This window comes from Nyctereutes procyonoides, unplaced genomic scaffold (assembly GCF_905146905.1).
Source record: "Nyctereutes procyonoides isolate TBG_1078 unplaced genomic scaffold, NYPRO_anot_genome, whole genome shotgun sequence".
Taxonomy (NCBI): Eukaryota; Metazoa; Chordata; class Mammalia; order Carnivora; family Canidae; genus Nyctereutes; species Nyctereutes procyonoides.
Window position 1 is genome coordinate 1743502 of NW_026575031.1, and position 23075 is coordinate 1766576.

The following is a 23075-nucleotide window of genomic DNA, read 5'->3' on the forward strand; positions in this document are numbered from 1 at the left end:
CTAGGGGTCGGATGAGCACACTGTAAAGAGTGTGGCACTAAATTTATTAGCATGGTTATCATATTTCAGACAAGACATAAAACTGAGGGGACCCACTTCTTCCATCCCATGGCACCTTCTACAAGAAGAGTCGAGTTATCCTGGCACAGATCCAGATCCTACTATCTGATGACTTATATTTCCTTTGTAGAATGCCTGGCAGACATTATAGGTTCTTCCTCTTTGAAACTCAGTCACTACCATAGAACAGCCAAAATGGGCTTCTGCAAAGGGATGTGGGAAAAAATTCTCACGTCCTAGCATGTGGATCAAGTGAACAGAAGGAGCAGTGTGGCCTTAAGTAGGAAGCTGAGCTAGATCATCAGTGTTCCTCATTTGTTACTAAATAGGTTCCTGACCCACCTGACCACAACTGCTCGCTTTATTTATTTATTTATTTATTTATTTATTTATTTATTTATTATGTATGTATGTATTTATGTATTTTTAAAGCCCAGATTCTGAATTGGCTGCTCCAATGCTATTTTTTCTGAACTCTATGCACTGCATTCTCTACCTCAAAAAGTAGGGCAAGTTTTGTTTTCCTTGGCTTGTCCTTGTTACCTTTAGACTTAATTCCACATTTCTCTACAGAATTTAAAAGAAAACTACTCATGCAATATCATGTAAATCATTTTGCTTCTGATTTCATTCCTCCAAAATGGGAATCATTTAAATATGTCCTGCCTTTCTTTCAAAATTAATGAGGATCAAATAAAACAATGTCTGCAAAAGGGTACATTTTTCCATTTTAAAGCAATCTACAAAATCAACTTGTTATCAAGTAACAAAGGGTATAAATTTGTGTTGAGCTCTGATAAACACACCACATGAATTTATTGTTTCCTTCTTGTAGAACTCCACTAAAAGGCAAAGAATTTAAAAGGTATGAACGTACAAGGACAAAGAATAAGAAAAAGAGACAATAGAAATTGAGTGGTTTCTATAAATTTTTTAGGACATGGAAGGCAGGCAGGGGACAGTGGATTTGACTGTGTGATAGTAACTTCAAACTGACTTCAAAATCCTAAGGCTCAGAGGTAAGGTGTGGGAAAAGATGGGTGTCATGGGGAGCCGCAGAGCTGATCTGAAGGAGACTGAGTCCAAGTTTGTACACAGAACAGCTGAACACTCCTATCCTTTCTCCCAGCCTGTGAGGTCCTTTGTGGTGGCTTAAAGATGGCCACATATTATCTGACATTTCTCTCAAGAGGTGGGGATATCTCCTTCTTGGTCTGGGCAGGTCTAGACTGCTTTGACCAATTGAATACGGTGGAGGTGACACTGTGTAGGTTTTCAGGGCCAGCCCAAAGAAATTGGGAGAATTTACCTTCTTTTTCTTGGAACACTTGCTTTTGAAACCCAACCACCATACTCAGAAGCTTAAGACACGTGAAGAGACTGAAGCTCAGCTTCCAGCTGTGGCCATCAATTACCAGCCTCGTGAGTCAGTCATTTGGGGCATTTCTCTCTGTTGAGCTTCCAGTGATCCCAGCTCCAGGTGCTATCTGACTGCACCAGCATGAGAAACCTCTACCCAAGTAAGAACCACTCAGCTGAGTTCAGTCAGCTCACAGAACCATGATAGATAATAATAATAATAATAATAATAATAATAATAATAATAATAAATTAAGCTACTTGGGCAGGCCAGGTGGCTCAGTGGTTTAGCGCCGCCTTCATCCCAGGGGGTAATCCTGGACACCGGGGATCAAGTCCCACATCGGGCTCCATGCATGGAGCCTGCTTCTCCCTCTGCCTATGTCTCTGCCTCTCTCTCTCTCTCTCTCTCTCTCTCTCTCTCTCTCATGAATAAATAAATAAAATCTTAAAAAAAATTAAGCTACTTAGTTTTTGAATGGTTTCTCATGCAACAGACAACTAGAACACCAAATTACACCAGGGAACTATAACCTTATCTAACCTAACTTGACCACTGAAAAACATTAATTCTTTCAAAAAATTAAACCCAAAGTTTTGAACACTAGACTTAACATACTGTGTTGTAGATTATCCTTCGATGAACTATTTTAAATATTTAAATTAGGTGCCACTTAAATTTAGTTTATCACACCATCAATAGCTGATTAAAAAGAAAAGTATTTCTAGAGAGAAAGAAGAAGAAGGAAGGAAGGAAGGAAGGAAGGAAGGAAGGAAGGAAGGAAGGAAGGGAGGGAGGAAGGGAGGGAGGAAGGAAGGAAGGAATTAGTTAATTAAACCCAGAAATCTTTGAATTTCAGAACAACCAGTCTAACTAAAGACAGAGATGAGACATGGAGCTAATAAATAAAAGTCTTCATACTGAACAAAGAGCTCACCCAGCCTTTTTTTTTTTTCACCCTCATGGAAGGCTAGCAGCTTCCCCCAAAAAATGTATAGTGGATTCTTCTCTTGGGAAACTTAATAGCTCCAGAGAAAAGATCATCAAATATTGACATTTGGGAATTCCCCCAATTAAAAGGTTGCCTCACCACCAGATTAGCTTGCAGTGAAGGATTCCAGCTTAATAACTTTCCCAAACACAGATCTTCTCAATTGGCTTATTAGAGCTCAAATAAAATATACCACTAAGAATCACCAACATCTTAGGAAAGCCAGACGTTAATACACACATCCATACCTAAGAGAGCCAGAGACAATATAGAGAATGGGGGTGGGGAGGACTGACAAAAAAAAAAAAAAAAGGGCAGCCCCGGTGGCCCAGCGGTTTAGCGTGGCCTTCAGCCTGGGGCGTGATCCTGGACACTGGGGATCGAGTCCCATGTCAGGCTCCCAGCATGGAGCCTGCTTCTCCCTCTGCCTATGTCTCTGCCTCTCTCTCTCTCTCTCTCTCTGTGTGTGTGTGTGTGTCTGTGTGTGTCTCATGAATAAATAAATAAAATCTTTAAAAAAAGGATTACATCCATGAAACAAGAACAGGATATTATTTTATTTTTTTAAATAGGCTCTGCATACAACGTGGGGCTCAAACTCATGACCTCGAGATCGAGAGCCACATGCTCTACCAACTGACCCAGCCACCCAGAACATTATTTAAAAAAAAAAAAACAGAAAGAATGACAGAAACTCTTTAGAAACAACAACAAACCTGACTGCCTAAATTTAAAATTCCTGGGAAGATATATGTCGTAAAAAAGACTACCACAAACTTAGTGGCTTAAAACAACACACATTTATCATCTCACAGTTTCTGTGGGTCAGGCGTCCAGGCACAGCTTAGCTGGGTCCTCTACTCATGATCCCACAAGGCAATAATCAATGTGTCACCCAGGACTGGGTTCTCACCAGAGGCTAGAGTGAAAAAAGATCCAATTCTCAGCTCCTTTAAGTTGTTTCCAAAATTCATTTCCTTGCAGCTATAGATTCCTGGCAGCTTGCTTCTTCAAAGCCAGCAATGGAGAGAGAGAAACAGACCCTGGCAAGGTGGGAGCTACACTTTCATGTGATCACATTCACATTATGATCATATGCATCCTGTCCCCTGTGTCACATTCCACTTATGAGAAGCAATTTCCAGGTCCTAGCCACACTACAGAGAAGGGTATCATGCAAAGATATGAATGCAGGAAATAGAATACTTGGGGGAATTCCTTAAGACATCATGTAAATAGGGATAAGTGTGTGTGTGGGGGGGTGTACATGTATATATTTGAATATATTTTTTAAGAAAATCAAATGAATGGAAAAAAATCAAATGGCTAACTCCAAGATCAATTGAACAAAGCAAACCTAAATTCAGCAGTCAATAGTAATTGATGATCATAACAGTGTATGATGATTGATGTAAGCAAAATTTGCAGCACAAATTTTATAGCATAGAATGAGTGAAATGGAGAATGAACTCGCTGTCTTCTTTACCATAACACAATGTTAGCAAACAATATATATAATTAAAAGTAAGAAATAGAAAGATGGGGATGTCTGGGTGGCTCAGTGGTTGAGTGTCTGCCTTCGGCCCAGGGCATGATCCCAGGGTCCCGGGATCCAGTCCCACATCAGGCTCCCCATAGGGAGGCTGCTTCTTCCTCTGCCTGTATCTCTGCCTCTCTCTGTGTGTCTCTCATGAATAAATAAATAAAATTTAAATAAGTAGAAAGATGGATGCAATGGCAGAAGAAACAGCCATTTTCAATGGTTGACTCTCAAAAATGAGACTGAAGGAGTCAAGTAGAAGAGCTGGGACAAGAGCTGGTTTTTTCATCATAAGCCTTTGAACACTGTTTTCTTTTGCCCTTGTATCCATGAGTTACTTCAATGTGGCATCTTGCCCTCTCAGTACCTATTCCAGTATCCTCCTGGATTGTCTCCTATACTGCAGAGCGCAGAAAGCTAAACAGTTGCATTTCCCAAACATTCATGAAGTTAATGTTTATAATTTGCCCTAGGTTCCAATGAGCAGATCCATCACACTAGACCTGCAGGCAGAAGTAACCAACCTGAGCCAGCAACCATTCATAGGAATTCATAACGTCTGTCAAGAATGGGGAGGGAGTCATTGGGATCTTGGGCAGCTGGGCTGCAGTTTTCTCTTGAATGTAGGCAAACTCGGTGACTTCTTTTGACAAATAAGATAGAGCAAAAGTAAAGGTCTGTGGCTTTGAAGGCTAAGTCATGAAAGGTACCACGACTTCTTCATTGCTCTTTCTTGATTTACTTACTCTGGAGAAAGCCAGTTGTGAGGAGCTAAGACCGCCAGCCGCCAGCCACGTGAGTGAACCATGTTGGAAGTAGGTTCTCCAGCCTGTGAAGTCATTAGAGGTCTGAGACCTCTGCTGACACCTTGCCTGCAAACTCCTGAGAGAGAGAACCACCCTGTTGAGTCATTCCCAAATCCCTACCAGAAAATGTCAGATACACTTGACAGGATGAGTACTGGGTGTTATACTATATGTTGGCAAATCGAACTTCAATAAAATATATATAAAGAAAATGTCAGATAATAAATATTTCTTGTTTTAGGCTACTGAGCTTTGACATAATTTGTTACAGAGCAATCTCTAGCAAATACAAGATGATTCATAGGTTGGCCTGACTTCGACATACTTCAATTCAGTAAAAAAATTATTTCATTAGGATACCCGGTCCATCTTTTGGCTCTGTTTTTCTGTGTGAAGAGACCTCATTCTTCAGACAGTTTCATCCATATACCTGGGAAGAAAGATGGCCATCAGCAGATTTTTATCTACAGGCTTATGATCCCAGAGGAGGGGGAAAAATCTTGTTTCTCCCGGCCTCTGTATGCAAATCTGAAGGAAGATTCTTATAGACTCAGTTTGGGTTTCAAGATCATTTGAAAAACCAACGATGGTGGCCAAGTTGAATGACTATTCTTATTTTCCAATATGGTCAAATGTCATCCCTATGCCTACAGAGGGAATAAAAACATACAGTGATAAGAAAACTTACTGACACCCCAAGGAATGAGGGAAGGGTAGGTCCAAAAAAAAAAGTTTTAAGGAGAAGAGATGTAGGAAGTAAAAAACAATAGATATCTACTTAAAAGCCATCCCAAATATAACCTCTGCTGTCACTGTGGTATAATAATAAACTTCTACATTCAAAATGTCAGTATTGACACTTGTGGAATGGAATTTCTGAAAGGTCATGAAGCTCATTTCTTTTTTTTTTTTATGAAGCTCATTTCTAATGGACTCTTGCTACATTGTCTAATGATAAATACACATGATAGAGAAAGTGGTTTCAGCTATAAACATACAAGACAGTAGAATTGTTTTGTGAGCATCAGTATCGAAGCCTTGTTTTTATGCTAACAGGGAACAGTGACAATAAGAATAATTATCTAAAATACTTTGAAATAGCCAATGATTTTAACCTCTGCCCGCTAAATTTGTTGGTGCCATAGGAGGAAATGGACTCTGGTAATCCTCTACTTGGTAATCCCCATCAAGCTCATAGGAAGAGGGCTAGAGCTGCCTTACTTCAGGCCTTTATCTGTTCCCTCTTAAGCAGTTTGCAACCATATAGAGTTAGGGATGCACACTTTGGTGATGAAACTATCAAGATATGGAAAGAAAAAATTACTATAAAAGTTGAGGGTGTCATTATTAACTGTGGCATGAGAAAGGATTAAAACTGAGATGGGACATAGGAGAGCTTCTGCAAAGGTTATAAAAAATATAGATTTCTTAATCTAATGGTAGTTATAAGGGTATTTGCCCTAGAACAATTCTTTGGTGTAAGTTTTGAAATCAGGAGGTGTCAGTCCTTCAACTTTGTTCTTCTTTTTCAAGATGGTTTCGACTGTTTTGGGTCCCTTGCATTTTCATATAAATTTTAGGATCATCGAGCAGCCTGGGCGGCTCAGAGGTTTAGTGCCATCTTCCGCCCAGGGCCTGCTCCTGAAGACCCAGAATCGAGTCCCACATCAGCCTCCCTGCATGGAGCCTGCTTTCCCCTCTGCCTATGTCTCTGCCTCTCTTTTTCTGTGTCGCTCATGAATAAATAAAATTGTTTAAAAAAAAATTCTAATCCATGAACACAGGAAGTCTTTCCATTTATTTTGGGTTTCTTTAATTGCCTTAAACAATGTCTTATAGTTTCCAATATACAAGTCTTACACTCTGTTAAATTTGTTCCTATATTTATTCCTCCTTTTGATGCTAAACAAAGGAATTGGTTTCATTTCATTTTTAGGTTTTCTCATTGCTAATGTATAAAATACAATTAATTTGTGCATATTGACCTTGCATCCTGCAATCTTAATATACTCACTTATTAAGCTCTTGCTGTGGTCTGAAAGGTTGTGTCCACCCCAAAATTCATGTTGAAATCCTAACTTCTAACACGATTGGTATTGGAGGAGGGACCTTTGGGATGTCCTTAAGTCATGAGGATGGAACCCTCATGAAAAGGATTGGTGCCTTATAAAAGAGGTTCCGGAGAGATCTCTAGCCCCTTTCACTGGGTCAGGATACATACAAGAAGTCTGGGACCCAGAAGCCTGCCTTCACCTGACCATGCGGGCAACCTGATCTCAGACTTCCAGCCTCCAAACTATGAGGAATGATTGTTTTTTTTTAATAAGCTACCAGTTTTTTTCATAAACTGTGGTATTTCGTTATAGTAGCCTGAATGCACTAAGATAGCTCTAATACTTCTTTAGTGGATTCCTTAGGGTTTCTACATACAAGATCATATCATCTGAAAATAAAAATAGTTTGAAGTAATGTGATAAGTCTTGAAATAAGTCTCTCTCCCACTTCATGGGATCTGTTATTGCTGTTTGTTGTTTGTCTCTTTGTTTAGCAGTGACTTTTATGAATTAATTCAGTGAGGTTTGTATTTTGTGTTGTGTGTTGCCACTGAAGTCTCTGCTTGGTTAGTTTAGTGGTCAGCTAATATTTGAACAGTGACTTCCTGTAACACTTGGAACCAATAAGTCTCTCAATATTTGCCAGGGGGTTCTGATAAATGTTGGGGGCACACCTTCCATACTCAGACAGGCAATTGACAACTGGGCCTTAGCCTTCACTTCCTGCTTGTGCCGTGATGATCAGCCTGAGGTAAGAGTTTACAGTCCTCTCAGATTCTTCCTGAGCATGTAGAGCCCTGGGCATGTCCACAGCCCTATGCAAGCATTGGTCTTTTAGATATCCAGTCCTATGTAGGAACTTTTCAAAGCCCCAAGGAAATCTCATTCCCCTGTGTTCAGCCTTTTGCTGCCCAGCTGCTATCCTCTACCTCAAGCAACCACAAAAATAATCAATTGTCTGTTTTCAACAAGGCTTTTCACATTGGGCAGCTTCCAATCAGGTCAAATAAAGATAGCCTTGCAAGTGCTGTCTCCAGGGTCTGACAGACAAGTCAAATAATAAGACTGTTCTCTTCGTATTTGGCTTTGAAGGAACTCCAATCCCATTCTACCCCACTCTCCCCCCAGGGTTGCTAGACTGCTGGTTTTCACTGCCACTGCAGGCTGTTGGTTTTTCCGTCTTCTATGGAACTGAAGAAGGAGGATGAGAACAGGGCAAGTTACAATATCACAGTATTTGCTGTTCCTACAGAGATTCAGCCTTTTTCTAGAATAAATGCTCCCCAGACTGCTGCAAGCCCTTAGTTAATTTTCAGAGTTCTAAAAAGTTGGTTCTGCTTATTTTTGCCAATTTGTCATTGGATTGATGGAGAATTTTTAGAGCTCCTCGCTTCAACAGTTTTGCTGATATCCTACCATGTACTTTTTTTTTTTTTTAAACCTAGAATGCCTTTCTGTATCCGGTCCCACTACCCTGTTCAGACGTTGCCTCCTAGATGCAGGTATGGCTTCTCTGAGGACACTGTCTCCTTGGTACTTGCTGTCATATTTCCCCTCCAAGTCCAAGGAAGCCATAACAAAAAGAGAGGTGGCAAAGAGGCTTTAAATGCTTTAGAGCTACGGCACCTGGTGATGCCAACCACAACCCCAGGGTAACCAGTCATTAAATGTGAATAATCAAGAGTTGGATCTATCTTTAGAGTATTGTGTTCTGTCCTTAAAAGAGTAACTGATATAAGTTGAAAATATCACAATTTTGCATAGTGCTTAAGTGCATAAGTGTTGCAGTGAAACCATATGAGTTCACTACCCCTAGCAGCGATAATAATGGTATACGTACAATATACGAAGATTGTGGGAAACAATTCAAATAAAATCTTTGGCACAGAGTCTGGCCTAAGCACTCCAGACATAGTTGCTGGGATTTTCATCACCATTGTCAGAGCACAGATACCTAGAAGAAATCCTGTATTGTTTGTCCAAGTAGGAAGGGACCTCAGAAATCTGCTAGTTCAACTGCAAAACCAAGACAGTAACTTGCTTTACCTCACACCCCTATGTAATGAGTTCTAGCATGTGTTTTCATACTTCTAAGCACAGAGAGTTCACCATCTCAAAGCCAGCTCATTGTGTTGATGAATCACTCTCATTATTATCTCCCTTCTAGTGAGCCCCAAATCTTTCTTCCATTTTTCCCTTGAACACTTCAAAATAGAGGTATCATCATTTCTGCATGACAACTCTTCCATGCCTGAAAGGTTCACAAAACCCTTTGCAGCTCTTTTTTTCTAGCTCTGGGTTAGAGGCTGGTACTTTCCATTACACACTGACTTTCCCTCACCTCTAACTGCCTGAGGTGTCCTACTGAAATCTTAAAGGTCTAGTTGGAAGAAATAAATTCCCTTTGAGATACAAGAAATCTATTTATCTCTTTTCTAGCTCCCTTCCCATGACAAGTGAATCCTGTTCCACCCTACCCTGTGAACACTACCAGTTAAACACACACATACGCACAGAGAAGAGTTTCAATTTATTGGTTGCTCTTTGGGAAAGGTTGCTCTTTGGGAAAGGTTATATGGAACATAATTGGGATTAAAATCAAATTCTAGTTACAGATTCATAAAACTTTGCTTTAAACCAAATCAACTTTTATGAGGCTATTAAATCCCCCTCATCCTCATACATAGCAAAGTAACTCAATCATAGTCTATATAATCCTCTGTTGTTTTTACGTGATTAAAGCACACATAATACATAATGCAGTTGATATTAAATATCTTGAGAATGACAAATCAATAGGACTACTTCCACTCTTAAGCATTAACTGGTCATTTATATAGGTTCTGTACATATACTTCATTTTAGATTTTCTCCTTAAAAGGACTTGTGAACTATTCATTATTTTCAGCTATTTGTATACACACATCAAAAGTCTTCCAAAATAACACTTAAAATCTTTCTTAATATTGCTTCAGAAATGTTAACCTTTAAGGAACATTCAATTAAAAGGAAAAAAAGTTCAGGTCCTGACTCTGTAACACAAGTTCAGATGTGTCAAGATCTTATTGTTTCCCTCTGACCTGATAAAAAGCATCTAACAACATATACTGTGCCAGTTTCTTATTTGCTCAACTCAGAGGAAGTCAAATAAAGGAGAAAAAAATGCTCAAAATCACAGTGACCAAAGGATTAGAATTAATAATTACATTAAATAACCATAACTTTTTGTTTAACTATTCACATTCCACACAGTGGAAATTATCTTTTCCTCCAGATTTTTCCTGTACATTTTTAACAACAACAACAAAAAAAAAACCAAGTTACAGACTTGTAGGATGTGTGTTTTTCTCTTTTAATGCCAAGCACAAAGTGTACATCATAAAATTCATATTTGGCGTTTGGCATCATTTTAATAGGAAAGATTGAGATCACCGATATCTTTCCATTAAAAATTTCTACTGTAGTAATGAAAAAAACATTTCTTCATCGAAGACTCCAATACAATATGTAATAGATATGGCACTTTCAATAAATGCTGTAAGACACACCACACTTTCCTAGTCTTAATACAGGCACAGTAAGAAAAGCAGACGTTTCCCTCTCTGGCTAGCGCTGGGTACTTTTCCAGGGTAGTTATGCTGCTGATTAACCCAGCGAAGTTAATTTTGAGGAAATTCTCTTTATTTAAGCCAAATCCAACTTACATGCAAGACTGTGGTATGAGCTACTAAAAGAATTTTACTGCTGCCAACTTAAGTCATCTCTTTTTAACAAAATTGCATGCTTGTGGCAGAGTTAAAACAACAAGAGAAATTCAGTGTCTCTAGTTCTAAATGTTATTTTTCCTCTCTAGTGTGGCTTTACATATTCAGCTCCTTCCCCTTTCTTTTCCTCTTCCCCACCCTCAAAATTCTGGCTTAGTATTTGTGTGCTTAATTAAATCCATTCTGCATTTTATTGTTGGAGGATGTGGATGATAGAAAAATTTAGGGCAGGGGCATACAGTGTATATGAAATACACAGACCGTGTGTTTGGACAAGTTTGCCTAGGGTGGAATCATCAGTAGTGAGTTTAGAAGTTTCAAAATTTGACCCAGTAGTTTGGGTGTCCAAGGTAACTTCTGCCTCAAAGCATGGTTCTGGCTTGGTCATTAGACAGGAGAGCGCTGCACCAAAATAATAAAAATAAGATACAAACAGCCTCTATAGTGCAAGGCTGGAGCCTTGATGGGCAACTAAAATGCTAGTCAATGGTGAGTGTTTCCCATATCACACAACTTGCCTAGTGAGGATGAGAAGGCACAAGGCAAAAACAAAACAAAACAAAAAAGTGTTTTGGGTGTGGGAATGGGTTCGCACAGAAAACCTCAGGCTTAAAGAGAACAGATTAGCCAAATCCAAAATGCACTAAAGTCCACCGACCCTGCTCTAGATAAATCCTAAGCAGGGGTTGCCAGGAGCTGGAGTTTAATTAGAGGAGGGGGTCCACCGGTAGGTTCTGACTGGCAACGTGAATCCCACTGCCAGTAGAGAGAGAGCGAATGCACAAAAATGCTTGTTTGGTTGGTTCTTTTCCAAATGCTCTGATTTCTTAACTAGGGTTTCCCATTAGACCCTGAGGAGGCAAAGGAAGAAGGGGAGGATGCATCCCTTTTAACTCTTCCCAGGCATTAAACTACTCCTTCATCAGAGGCAGTTTCCTTTATTTCTTTATTCTCCTTGGCTCTCCAGCTCTATCTCCTACCAGTGGCTAAAACAAAAAGGCCCAGGATACTGGTAGCTCACATGGAGCAGGCTCCAGGCGCTCCCGCCTTAGCCGGATTCTTCCCTGCCAGGTGCACTGGGTAGAGCCACAGTCTCTGTAGGACAGGTTTGTGGCTCTCAGAAGCATCACACGGAAATAACTGGCAAAGCGGTGATCACATCCAGGCAAGAGGAAAGAGACCAGGACCCCTTATGAGGTGCTCGCTTCCTCCCTCCCCAGCGGGCACAGGGGGGTCCCCCGGGGGATGTGGAGCTGGGGAGTCTCCTTGGTCTAGCTCACTCACTTGGTTCTGAATATAGGACTGGTCAATATTTATGTTCGAAGTTTGCTCTTGGGGGGCAGTCAAGTTCAGCAGATCACGTGGACAGCCAGGTGATGACTGTTGGGCGCCTCCATCTCTTGTCCATTTGCTTGGTTTCCATTAAACATCAAGGAAACCGTGGGGAAGCCCGGCTGTGCTGTTTTTTGGGGCGGGCCCTGCAAGACTGCGCCTCCCTCCGCAGGACCCTCCCACTCCTCGCCGGCCTCTCCGGGTGGGAGGACCTTCCCAAAGCCAGAAAGGGTGACCATCTATGGTCCCCTGAGCGGAGTTAGTGTCCTGGCAGGTAGGGAATTGGAAGAGTCGCCGAGATCCTAAGGGGTGGGCTGGGGAAGGGAGGAACGAAGACCTTCTCCAGTGTCCTGCGGCTGAAGACAGGTCCCTCGCCCCAGAGTAGCCTCTTGCACCAGCATTCGTTTGGGGGGAGCCCCGGTGCCCATCCACCGGCCCCACTCCTCCCCCCACCCCCCACCCCCGGCTTTCCCTGCCGTCCCAGGGAAGCGGATGTGTCTACATGATAGGAAGTGCCCTCCACAGCGTCTGCAAACCCCCAAACACCACGCACACGCATGCACACAAACTATGCACTAGCAGGCTCCGGTCACACGGCAGCTGGTTGTTCTTGCCTGTAGGTTTAAGCCGAGTAGGGATCAGGTCGCTTAGGTCTGGCTCAGGCCACCCAGGGCTGCATCCCTAGGACAGGCTGGCTGTGCCCGGCTTAATCCAGATCGATGGATATGCATCTACACTGCTTGACGCGTGTGACCCTCTTCTTCTTGGTGGGCGGCTGCAGCTCAGGGCAGTTGAGCGTGACCATCATGGTGGTGAATTTCTTGGGCTTGCAGAAGGAGCAGGACTGAAAGGAGCCTTCCTCCTTCCGGATGTGCCTGGGGATGTAGAAGGAGTTGCACTGGCCGTAGCAGAAGCGGTTGATGATGGTGCGGCTGTTGCAGCCTTCCTCGTGGATGGTCTGCTTGAGCGGCTGGGTTTTGCACCAGTCTCGCTTCAGGTACTTGCGCTCGGTCACATGCAGGGCCTCCTGGCTGGACTCCAGCACCTCCTCGCCAGGCATAGCTGTGCCGCGACCCTGGCCGCGCCCCCGGTTCCTGGAGCCCGGCTGCTGGGGAGACTGAGTCTGCTCCGAGTCATTGTGCTGGGCCTTGTCTGGCGGGGGGATGGCACCTTGGGACCCCTTCTTTTTCCCTTCAGCAGTGGGCAGCAGGGTCCCCAGGAGGAGAAGCAGGGCTCCCACAGTGTAGGCCGTGCGGCTCATGCTAGTGGAGGGAAGCACAGAGAGGACAAGGATGGACAAGTCAGTGAGAACAGTAAGAGTAGCTAACGCCTTCTCAGGCACATGGTAAACATTTCCTGGAAAATATTTCATTTCCTCCTCACCAGATCTTGAGAGATCAGGTATTATTAGTCTTGTCATCAGCCAAGCCATCAAGCCACAATGACGTAGCTGGCCCAGGGTCACCAGTGAATAAGGCAAGAGCTCAACGGGGGCCTGTCTCTCCACAGCATGTTCACCCCCCGGAATTCCTTCCTGGCTGCTGACACCCATCACGCCTGGCTCTATAGCATGGTCACTTCATTGCATTTGGTCTTGTTTTATGCCAAATTACCTTCGCACCTCCCTGGGGAAACCAGTTTTCTATTTTGTTTTACAGCAAGACAAGCAGCTTTCCTGTCCAGGCTTCATCAGCCACAAAAGGCTTCCACTCTTTTTTTTTTTTTTATCCCCAGCGAGCCTGAGCGCTTCCTGGGTTGTGCCTTGTTCGGTTGGTTGGATGCTTAGGGGAAGTTTGTTCGCTGCTGCCAGGCGTTGCAAGGGAACCCCAGGAGGGGACTGGGAAGCAGCTGACCCAGGAGGAGCACTCAGCAGAAACAACACTGGATGCAGAGCCCAGATGGACTGCAAGTCCCAGACGGACTCCAAGTCCTAGGGCGACAACCTGCTACCTGACCTGGAGAAAATCACTTCACGTCTCAATAAATGGCTTCTTGGAAGCACAGGTACACATGCTTTATCTCCCCGGACAGGTTGCTCACATCAAATCTGATGTACAAACAGGAGCAGTCTGAGAACTGACCAAATGTGTAGCAGCACGGCGGACAGAACAAATTCCCTTACCACAAAGATTACACAGATATTTATTATATCATCCAGTATATCATGAGGTACATTTTTCTACTTTTAAATGGTGACATATGTCATTCGTGTGTGTGGGTGCACATGCGCATGGGTAAAATCTAGAAGGTAGAAAGCGGCATAAGAAAACATGTATGTGCAAATATTTATATTAATAAATGCTATGGACATGTTGAGTAAATGAATTATAGTGAATTACCATGGACAGGCCTGGAGTTAGACATGGATCAGAAAGGCAATGAACAACGGCAAAAAAAATCCCCAGATAACTGGGGGAGGTGGAGGGAAAAGTGACCAAACAAACAGGAAATCAAAGATGGGGAGAAAAAAAAAATGGGAGTGAGGACTGTAAATCAGAGAAAGGAGAGCTAGTCTATCAGGCAGAGCGATGAGCAAAGGTACAGCACATAGAGGACAAAGAGGAGAAGCCCCAGGATATTTTTTTAAAAGGCTAGTGCAAGCACCTTGCTAGTGAAACTCTCCCAAACCTCAAAGAGCAGGCCATCACCTGGGGGTATTGTTAAAATGCAGATTCTGATTCAGTAGGTCTGCTTTTCTAACAGGCTTTGAGTAGCCAGGCCTGCAGCGCTTGCAGCCTTGGAACGCAGAGCCAGTTATTCGGATGTGGAAGGATTTTCTTTTCCAAGAGAGCAGCTTCAAATTCACAGCCTCCCTCTCAGGCCATCATACCAAGTGTGACCTGAATCTTGAGGCTTCCACTCCCCTTGCTACTCCCCAGCTGTACCCTGAGGCCCGGTGGGCTCTGAGCCCACCCCTTCTGCCCCCGTGCCCACCATGGTTCCCAACATAAGGGCACAGCTGGGGAGCACCCATTCCCCTGCTCTCCTCTGTACACCAGCATTACATAGAATAACCACGAAGTGCAATTTAATAGTAACCTTACCACGATCCCCTGAGGAAGCGTACACATTGGCATGATTAGCTAAAGCAGTTACCTTTGAGAGACCAAGGCAGTGTAGCATCTACATTCTCTAAGCAGCAGTCCCTGTAAGTAAAGACCATGCAACCCTAAGGATAATGTCAAATGAAGATAATTAAAGATTAATTTTAAAATACCCTTAAATGGCACCATTCCTCCGACATTAGCCTAATACTTTTTGGGCAAGTTTAAGTTTGGAACTGATAATGTGACATTTAGCTCCCGTGCTTTTGACTATGGACTCCCTGGCTTCTATCAGTTTATGTTACAACATCCCTGTTCTTTAAACAGAGCCCTTTTTGCCTCAACAACAAAAAAAAATTAATTTCCTTGTTTTGTCTTTTTAAAAAATCGCTCATGAAAAAAGTCCAGTTATAAAACAGTGCTGATTTTCTCCAGAGACCAGGATAACTTGAGCCATGACAGTTCAGTCTCCTAGGCAAATGTATTCGAGTTTGAGAAGCTTTTACAAGCTTCTGCTATTTATTCAACTGGGAGCCAAGATCTAAACTAAAATCCAGTCTCTGCCCATTTCAAAGAGGAGCACATGAGACAACCCTAGGCCTACACCCACAGTCTTCCCTCATCCCTCCTAAAAATGGCCCCAGGGACAGTTCAGCCCTCCCAGCGCAAGACCCTCAGAGCCCAACATCACAGAGGCCAATCTGAAGCTGACTGGGAATGTACACTGTCTGCATATGACAGTTCGCGTCATAAAGCCATCCCCTCCCACAAACATCTGTCCAAAAAATGCAATTTCCTTTCTCCAGACCAACACAGGACTCTTTTATGCTCAACTTTTCCTTCCTGGCATTTTCACATCCATCATCAAACAGATACCTAGTCTGAGAGTCAGGAGGATTTACTCATCACCTTAATCTCAGTGCCTGGCACAGAGTAGGTGCTCTTTTGTTAAACAAATGCTTGTTAGGGAACCACGATGATTAACAGTCTCCGTTTTCATTTTAAAATCCCTCATGTGTGCCAGTAAACAGCGGAGCCTAATTCAATCTTCATGATTGCTGACTTGCAGTACAGCAAACTCCTTCTAACCTAGGGAGCACCTTGATACTGGTCTTTCTTTCTTTCTTTTTTTTTTTTTTTTTTTAGGAACACTTAAGATATCCACTACTTTTTACCTGGTCCCATGCAGAATGCTGCAGGCTTTATTTTCTAATTGAAGCCACTGAACTTACTCTGGCAGAAACCAACAATAAAGCATGTAGTACATTCAAAATTAGTCAACTGTGGTTTTCAGTTTTAATTTGGACAGACTTCTTGTTCCTATGGGAGCAAGCGAATGCCATAAGCCAAAGGGGTCTAGAACAACAGGCTATTTTCTTTTTTTCTTTCTTTTTTTTTTTAAAGAAAAGTACATTTAAAAAAAAGAAAAGCACATTTTTTGCAAAGTAAGATTTATTAGGTGGGGAAAATATTATAAAATGGTTTTTCTTTTTTTTTTAAAAAAAAAAACCTACTTTTTCAAAGATCTTTAGTGTTTATTGTGAGGCTTCCAAATTTTTAAACCTTGCAACTAGTTATTTGGAGAAAAGTAAAAACCAATGTCAGGAATCTCAACACAGACCTTAGTTAAAGGACAGCGCTCTCAGAAGGACTCTGCATATTCCATGTGAGTAAGTTAGAAGGTTTGGAACTGGACTGGCACTAGAACCAGGGCTGTGTCAAGTCACTGCGGTCAATCACCCAACCTCCACCCACACACACCACAGACTGGTGGGGATTACTCAGGGAGGGAAAAGGGACTGTTTTTGCTCTTGAAAAATAATTTGCACTTTGTAAATGTCATAAGCACGGAGGAAATCGCAAAGATGTAAATTGCTTGAGGACAGTTCTTTTCCTTATCAACACCTCCCAGAATGCCTCGTTATAAAAAAAAAATCAATCCAAATGCTAATCAAGCCTTGGGTTCCTATGAATTATTCCCACGTGCCAGAGCTGCCAACATTTTTGGTGATTTGCATTCATAAAATGACCCAATCACAGCATTAAACTTGAGCTGCATTTTGTGGGACCGGAGTGCATCAAGACACCCACAAAGACCTCCCTATGTACTCACTGCAAACAGCATCTTCTTTTCAAACTCTGCCTCAACTTCACCATAATGCAGGTCTGCTTCTCCAAGAAACGTGATCGTATTTTTGTGGTGAGCTTTCTCTGCAATTGTTTTCCATCAGCAAAATCCACTCACTCCTACCTTTCTTCCCTTGATGACTCATGTCCTCCCCTCCAATCCACTTGTCCCAGAGTACACAGATATTCTCAAGCAGTTCTTCTCTACTGGATGCTTTCCTTCGGGTTTTCCTTAGTGATCAAGAGAAAACATGTGTACTCCGGCTAAGCCACATCAGCCACCTCTGTCCTATAGAGATCATGGTGATTTATTCCAATCTTCACAAGGCCCAAAAGAGCACAATCATCTAACTCTAAGGAATCAGAAATAAAAATGCTCTGGGTGACCTGTGTCCAATATCCTCAACATCTTGGGAAAGTTTAGGCCAACTCCTCTTGGCGCTCTTCTTGTTGTAGCTAACCAACCTGCTCATAATCAGTTAAATGGAGTGCTGAGTGGGAATTACGGTGAATTGACAATGGTCAGCGAGCCAGAGGCCTATGCCTGAACATCTCTGATCGACTTGTCCTGAAGAATTAAGTTTTAGAAAGATGTTTAACAGGCATGACATCAAATTATTTCCCCAGTAGAAGAAGATAATGAAAGTGACAGCAAATGCTTTAAACTCAAGCCAGATTTCAGAATAATCTCTTCCTTTTTCTTGGGACTGAATCTTTGAGAAGGGAAAGGTTATTTTTAATTTGATCTTTGATTTTTAAAAAGATAGCCTTTAGAAGTTAAGGAGAATTTCATAAGAATATACCGGGTCTTTTTTTTTTTTCCAGACAAGCTGAATCAAGAAGATAAGAAGAATGACTTGCTGGCAAACTAGTAAAGGATAAAGTATCATCCTGTATGAGTCACAAGGCCCTAGTTACAACCTCCCTATTCAGAAGACCATTCAAGCTAAATCAGCCTGGCTGCCCACCTCACATACAGGGACCACCAGGTAATTAAGTATCTCGGGAGCAATATGCTCTCAGGAAATTTGTTTTGTTGAAGTGAATGCACACAATTTTTTAGGTCAACAGGAAACAAGTTAGAAAGTAGTAAATATTCACCAAGTGGCACCACTGGGAGTCAATCTGTAGGTTCTGTATTGTAATGCAAGATGCGTGCTAGTCCCTAGGTGTGTGGAATTTGGGATTTAATTTCAGAACCACCTTGTAATATATATCTGGTGCCATATAACGTTACTGCCTTCTCCCAATACCACCACTAATACTAAGAGTGATCTTTATTTTTGAATCCTTAGCATGCATGGCATTGTGCTACATTCAGACCGTATTTTATAATTTCTTTTTCACGATATAACAATAATATTGTCCTCCTCTTATCAATCAGGGAATCGAGAGTAAGAAAAGTGAGGAATCTGCCCAAGGTCAGACAGCTTCGCAGCTGGAGAGTCAGGGTTTGAGACCAGTTCTGCGTAGTCCCCAAACAGTGTCTTTTCCCACTGTTCAGTGGATACTTGGCACAGTACTTAAAGAGGGACACATGAACTTGTTTCTAATGCAATACAGTTTGAAGAATATTGTAAGTCAAATAATTATCTAGTTTGTATCTTCATGTTCACATGTGAAGAGAAAAAACTCCTGTCGTCCCAGGAATTACTGTTGTACTTTGCATTTCTAGGAGCATATGTTAAAACTAAAGAAAATTCCTTGCAGATGTAAGACATGGGCTGGTAACACTTGCCTGATCAGAGCCTTTCAGTTGGATGCTACAGTTACCTCGCTGTCTGTCCCCCAACTTTTCTTTACATAAATGCATTAGGTTTTCCCATTAGTCCTTAACTCTCTATCCTAGGACATGCTCCACAGCTTTGCTGTTGATGAGCATTTCTTCAGAAAGGGGTCCATGGCATACAATTTCTTGGCCTTTTTTGACTTGTAATATATATTTTTTTAAGATTTTATTTATTTATTCATGAGAGACACACAGAGAGAGGCAGAGACACAGGCAGAGGGAGAAGCAGGCTCCCTGGGGGGGGGGGGGGAACCAGATGCGGGACTCAATCCAAGGACCCAGGATCATGCCCTGAGCTGAAGGCAGACCTCAACCGCTGAGCCACCCAGGTGACCCCTCCCTTGTAATATTTAATGTTAAGAAGGCAGGCAGCTCTTATTCAAAGATGTGGGGACATAGTAGGTTTCTACTGTTCTTTGTGTAATCATTCACATAAAGACTGTTAGCAAACTAGGATTTCCTATAGATTGTGGGTTACCAAAAACATCTCACTCAAAATGGACTTTTAAAAATAGGAAAACTGTAACATTACAAAGTTTATGAAAGACTTTAATTCCAATGACCTGAGGGTTAAACACACACAGAGCAACTCCGGTTCTAAAGAACCCCTCAATAATTAGTTAATACTTCAATTGGAGACTCCAATTTATCCACTGATAGCAATCAAATCACCTACTGTTGTTGATTTGGGTGTGCCAGGGAGGAGATGAGGCTGTAGTTTTAATATCTTTCCCTTGTTGCTTTGCAATGTCCATCTCTTAAAGATCCCAGCCCCCGCTCCCGCCCGCCGCCCTTCCAAAAAAGAGAAAAAAGAAAGAAAAGAAGAGCAAAGGACAGAAAAGAAAAAAGGAAAGGAAGGTTTGGGGACTGGGACACTTTGGGGTGAAAGGAGACTCTTCACCCTGGGCTGGGGGTTATCTCAACCTCTTCTCTGCTATTTATTTAAGTTGTGTGTGCAGCCTAAAGGAAGCCACCACTCTGGGGTCCCCGGGACAGCTTAAATCCTCGTGACCCACTCAACACAATAGATCGTTTTAATCATCTCGGGTCCTGGCACCAGCTCTCAAAGGGGAACATAAACACACGCGCACACCACTCAAATCTGCTTTTTTCCAACAAGAGATCCAATTACCTACCAGTGGTCGCCCCTCGACCCTTGTGTCATTTAAGGAGAGATTTTAGCCCCTAAGGTTGAGGCTGCATTTCTGTGTACAAGGGCTGGGATTCGAAGTCGACGGAGGAGGAGGAGGAGGCGGCGGCGCAGCGGGATTCAGCCCCGGGACCCATTCGGGCCAGCTCTGGGCGCGTGAAGACTCTTCCCTGCGGAGACCTGGGCTCCTCCTGTGTGCCCCGCCACGTCCCCCCGGGGAGGGGGCTGTCCCCAGAGCCTCCTGCGGGGAACACCGGGCAGGGGTGCCCCCAGGGTGCAGCCGGGATCCGAGGGCAATGCCTAGCCGGGCCGTGGCGCGTTCGTTTTCCCAGCGCCCAGGTGACAGCCCCTCCGCCCCGGCCCGGCCCTGCGAGGGGTCAGCAGCACCGAGCGAAGGAGCGCGGGCCGCGCCGTCCGCCGCTGGCGAGACTCAGCGGGGCGAGGCGGGGGGGGGGGGTGGTGGGCGCTGGGACGCAAATCAAGGAGCACCCGGGAGAGGGGCCCCGGGACCGGGCGCTGCGGCCGAGGCGCGCGTGCGGCGACCGACGCCTGGAAGAGCGCACGGGGCGCCCGCGGGTGCGCAGCCAGCCCGGGAGGGTGCGGCGCGGTGCGGCGCGGGTGCGGGGCGCTCCGCGGGCTCGCCGGGCTCCGGGGCCCACCCGTTACCCGCCGCTCGGGTTCCCACCCGCCGCCGCGGCCCTGTTGGCGCCCGAGTCTCCGTCTCACCTTGCGGACCGGCCGGTGGGCCCGCGGCTGACTCTCGGGATCCTCCCGCCCCGCGCAGGATCACGGCTCGGACGCCCACGGGAGCCCGCACACGCCGCGAGCCCCGCGCCCCGCTTCGGACTCTGGGCACCCGCTCCGCGCGGCTGGCGCCGGGGTCCGGGGGGCATCGCAGGTCCCGGCTGCTCCCCAGCGCTCCGGCTCGCGCCCCCTCGGCTCCCGCGGCGCGTCCACCGGGGCTCCGCGCCTTGGAGGTGCGGCCGAGGCTGGCAGCGCACCAGGAGCGCGTTAGCAGGGCCCCCGGGAGTGGAAGAGGGATGCGGGGCCGAGGCTCCCGTTCCTGGCATCCTCCTCCCCAGGCTTCCCTTGCGGACGGCGCGGGGGGAGGTTACGGCAGCCGCGACGGCGGGAAGGACCCTCGATTCTTCCGCATCATTCCCCCTTGGGAAGCGGGGCCCCGTCCCTGCGCCCGGAGGGGCCCGGAGGGGCCTGGAGGGCTCCCGCGCGTCTGCACCGAGCGGGACGTGGCAGTCTGGCTGGGGACCCCTGCGCCCGCGCCCGCCCCCACCCCGCATCTCTCTCTGCTCTGGCGCCTCTCTCTGACGGGCGCCTCGGCACTCACCTGTCGGTCCGGCGGATCCCTGGGGCCTGATGCGACCGCGGCCGGAGCCGCCCCGGCGTGGCGCGGGGTCAGCCGGACGGGGAGGGTGGCCGGGTCCGCGGAGGGCGCCCCGAGTGCCGGGCATCGCGCCGCCTCGGGTTTAAATGCCGGCGGCCGAGCTGGGCGCCCGGGGCCGCGCCTCTCCATTGGCCAGACGCCGTCGCCGCGGCCGGACCCGCCGTCCGCCCCCTTTCCCGGTACTGCCCCCGCCCCCCGCACCCCTCCTGCCTCCCCGCGGGGTCCCCTCTCCGCCCGCCTCGCCTCTTTGTCTGCGCCCCCGCCCGGGCCGGCTGGGAGAGGTCACCCCAGGGAACCGCGCCTGGAATGCACAGCAAATCACATTTTCCGCTCCCGTTGGAGGGGGAAGCGCGGAAGGAAATCCCCCCGGCTCCCGGCCCCTCGTTCCTCCTCCGCCCCGGGCCTGGGCTGTTCTCGTGCCAGCCCCGCTTGGCCTGCGTCGGCCCCGCAACGCGCTCGGTGGCGGCGGCGGCACCGCAGGGGCCAGATCTCGGCGGGAGCCCGGCAGGGGACCGCCCGCGGGATGCTCCGGCTGCGCGCGCGGCTCCGGCGGGGCTTCGAGGGCGCTGACCCCCGCGCCCCCCCAAGCACCCTCCCCAGTCCGGGTTTCCACTGCCAAAGCCATCCCTGAGCGGGAGAGAACAATAGCCGTGCGCCCCGAGGCTCCCCGTAGCGTGCCCGGGATGCTTACCTCGGGAAGGTGGGCCGGCGGGCGAGGAAGCAACTTCCCCGAACACGAGGCAAACACCTAGGGATGTGGAAGGACCGGTACCGCGTTCTGCATTCACTACTGAGAACCCAAAGGGCAGTGACAAACGTACCAAGCGCCCAAATAGTTCTCGAAAGATGAGCGAAAGATGAGCGAACTTTCATTTGCTCTTTGACTTGAAAATTGGTTCCCCAACGAAGCCGTAAATTCTGTGTGTCCAAGTTATAGCCCGTGCAAAAGTCAACCCTGCTGCGAGATCCGCAGACCGGCCCCACCAGCCAGGTCGGATGATGACTTGGGGGGGGGGGTGGAGGCGGAGGAGAAAATGGTTACAGGAGAAGGAAATTTGAAGGTGCCTGTACCGACTAAAGCAAAATAAACAAAACAATGAAACCCAACAAAAGGTACTTCTTAAACAGTCCTGATTGAAGCATTTGGCTAAGAAAACAAAACCCAGAATAGCTTGATTTTTTTCTCTTTAGGCAGTCATTGTGGGGAGGCCGCAAGAAACACTCAACACCTACTAGATACTCTTAAGAACTTGAAACCATTTTTTTTTTCAAAATAAAGGGAACAAGGAGGAAGTCTGCATTAAATCAGTATCTAGAAAAATCTTCATCACGGGAATGTTTTGTTTGTGCAATCTGCAGTTTCTGCCCGTAAACTCTGTGCTGCACTTTAAATTTGGTTTCCAATAATTTTTTGTGAAATCCTCCCACGAGCTGTAGTTTGCAGTTGCTTGCAGAATGAGAACACTCAGCAGGGCTTGGAGATGGACCCTGGTGGAGTGAGCTGTAGGAGACAGACGTGGTCAGAAATACACAAAATGCTTAGACCATTAGCCCACCACCAATCTGTAGAAGCCAGTTGTTCTCTCTGGGTATAAACTATTCCCCCCCCCCAAAGAAAAGAGCATATTTTAAAGTGCATTATTAGTTCTTTCTATT

General features: G+C 45.5%; 1 protein-coding gene across 2 annotated transcripts; it reads right to left on the bottom strand.

Annotated features, from left to right (window-relative positions):
- Positions 1-12390: 12390 nt before the first annotated feature.
- On the bottom strand, positions 12391-22180 carry GREM1 (gremlin 1, DAN family BMP antagonist). Of its 2 annotated transcripts, none has more exons than XM_055316827.1 (2): positions 22111-22180; positions 12391-13169 (listed from the first exon to the last, which is right to left on the bottom strand). In XM_055316827.1, exon 2 carries the CDS (start codon positions 13166-13168, stop codon positions 12614-12616), a length of 555 nt encoding a protein of 184 aa, XP_055172802.1. In that variant the 5' UTR covers position 13169; positions 22111-22180; the 3' UTR covers positions 12391-12613. The 2 variants fall into 2 exon arrangements, with proteins under 2 accessions (XP_055172802.1, XP_055172801.1); XM_055316826.1 differs by lacking the exon at positions 22111-22180 and adding an exon at positions 21363-21481.
- Positions 22181-23075: the final 895 nt, after the last annotated feature.

Excerpts from the sequence above, each read along its gene's own strand:
- GREM1 (XM_055316827.1), bottom strand. The coding sequence starts at position 13,168 with ATGAGCCGCACGGCCTACACTGTGGGAGCCCTGCTTCTCCTCCTGGGG.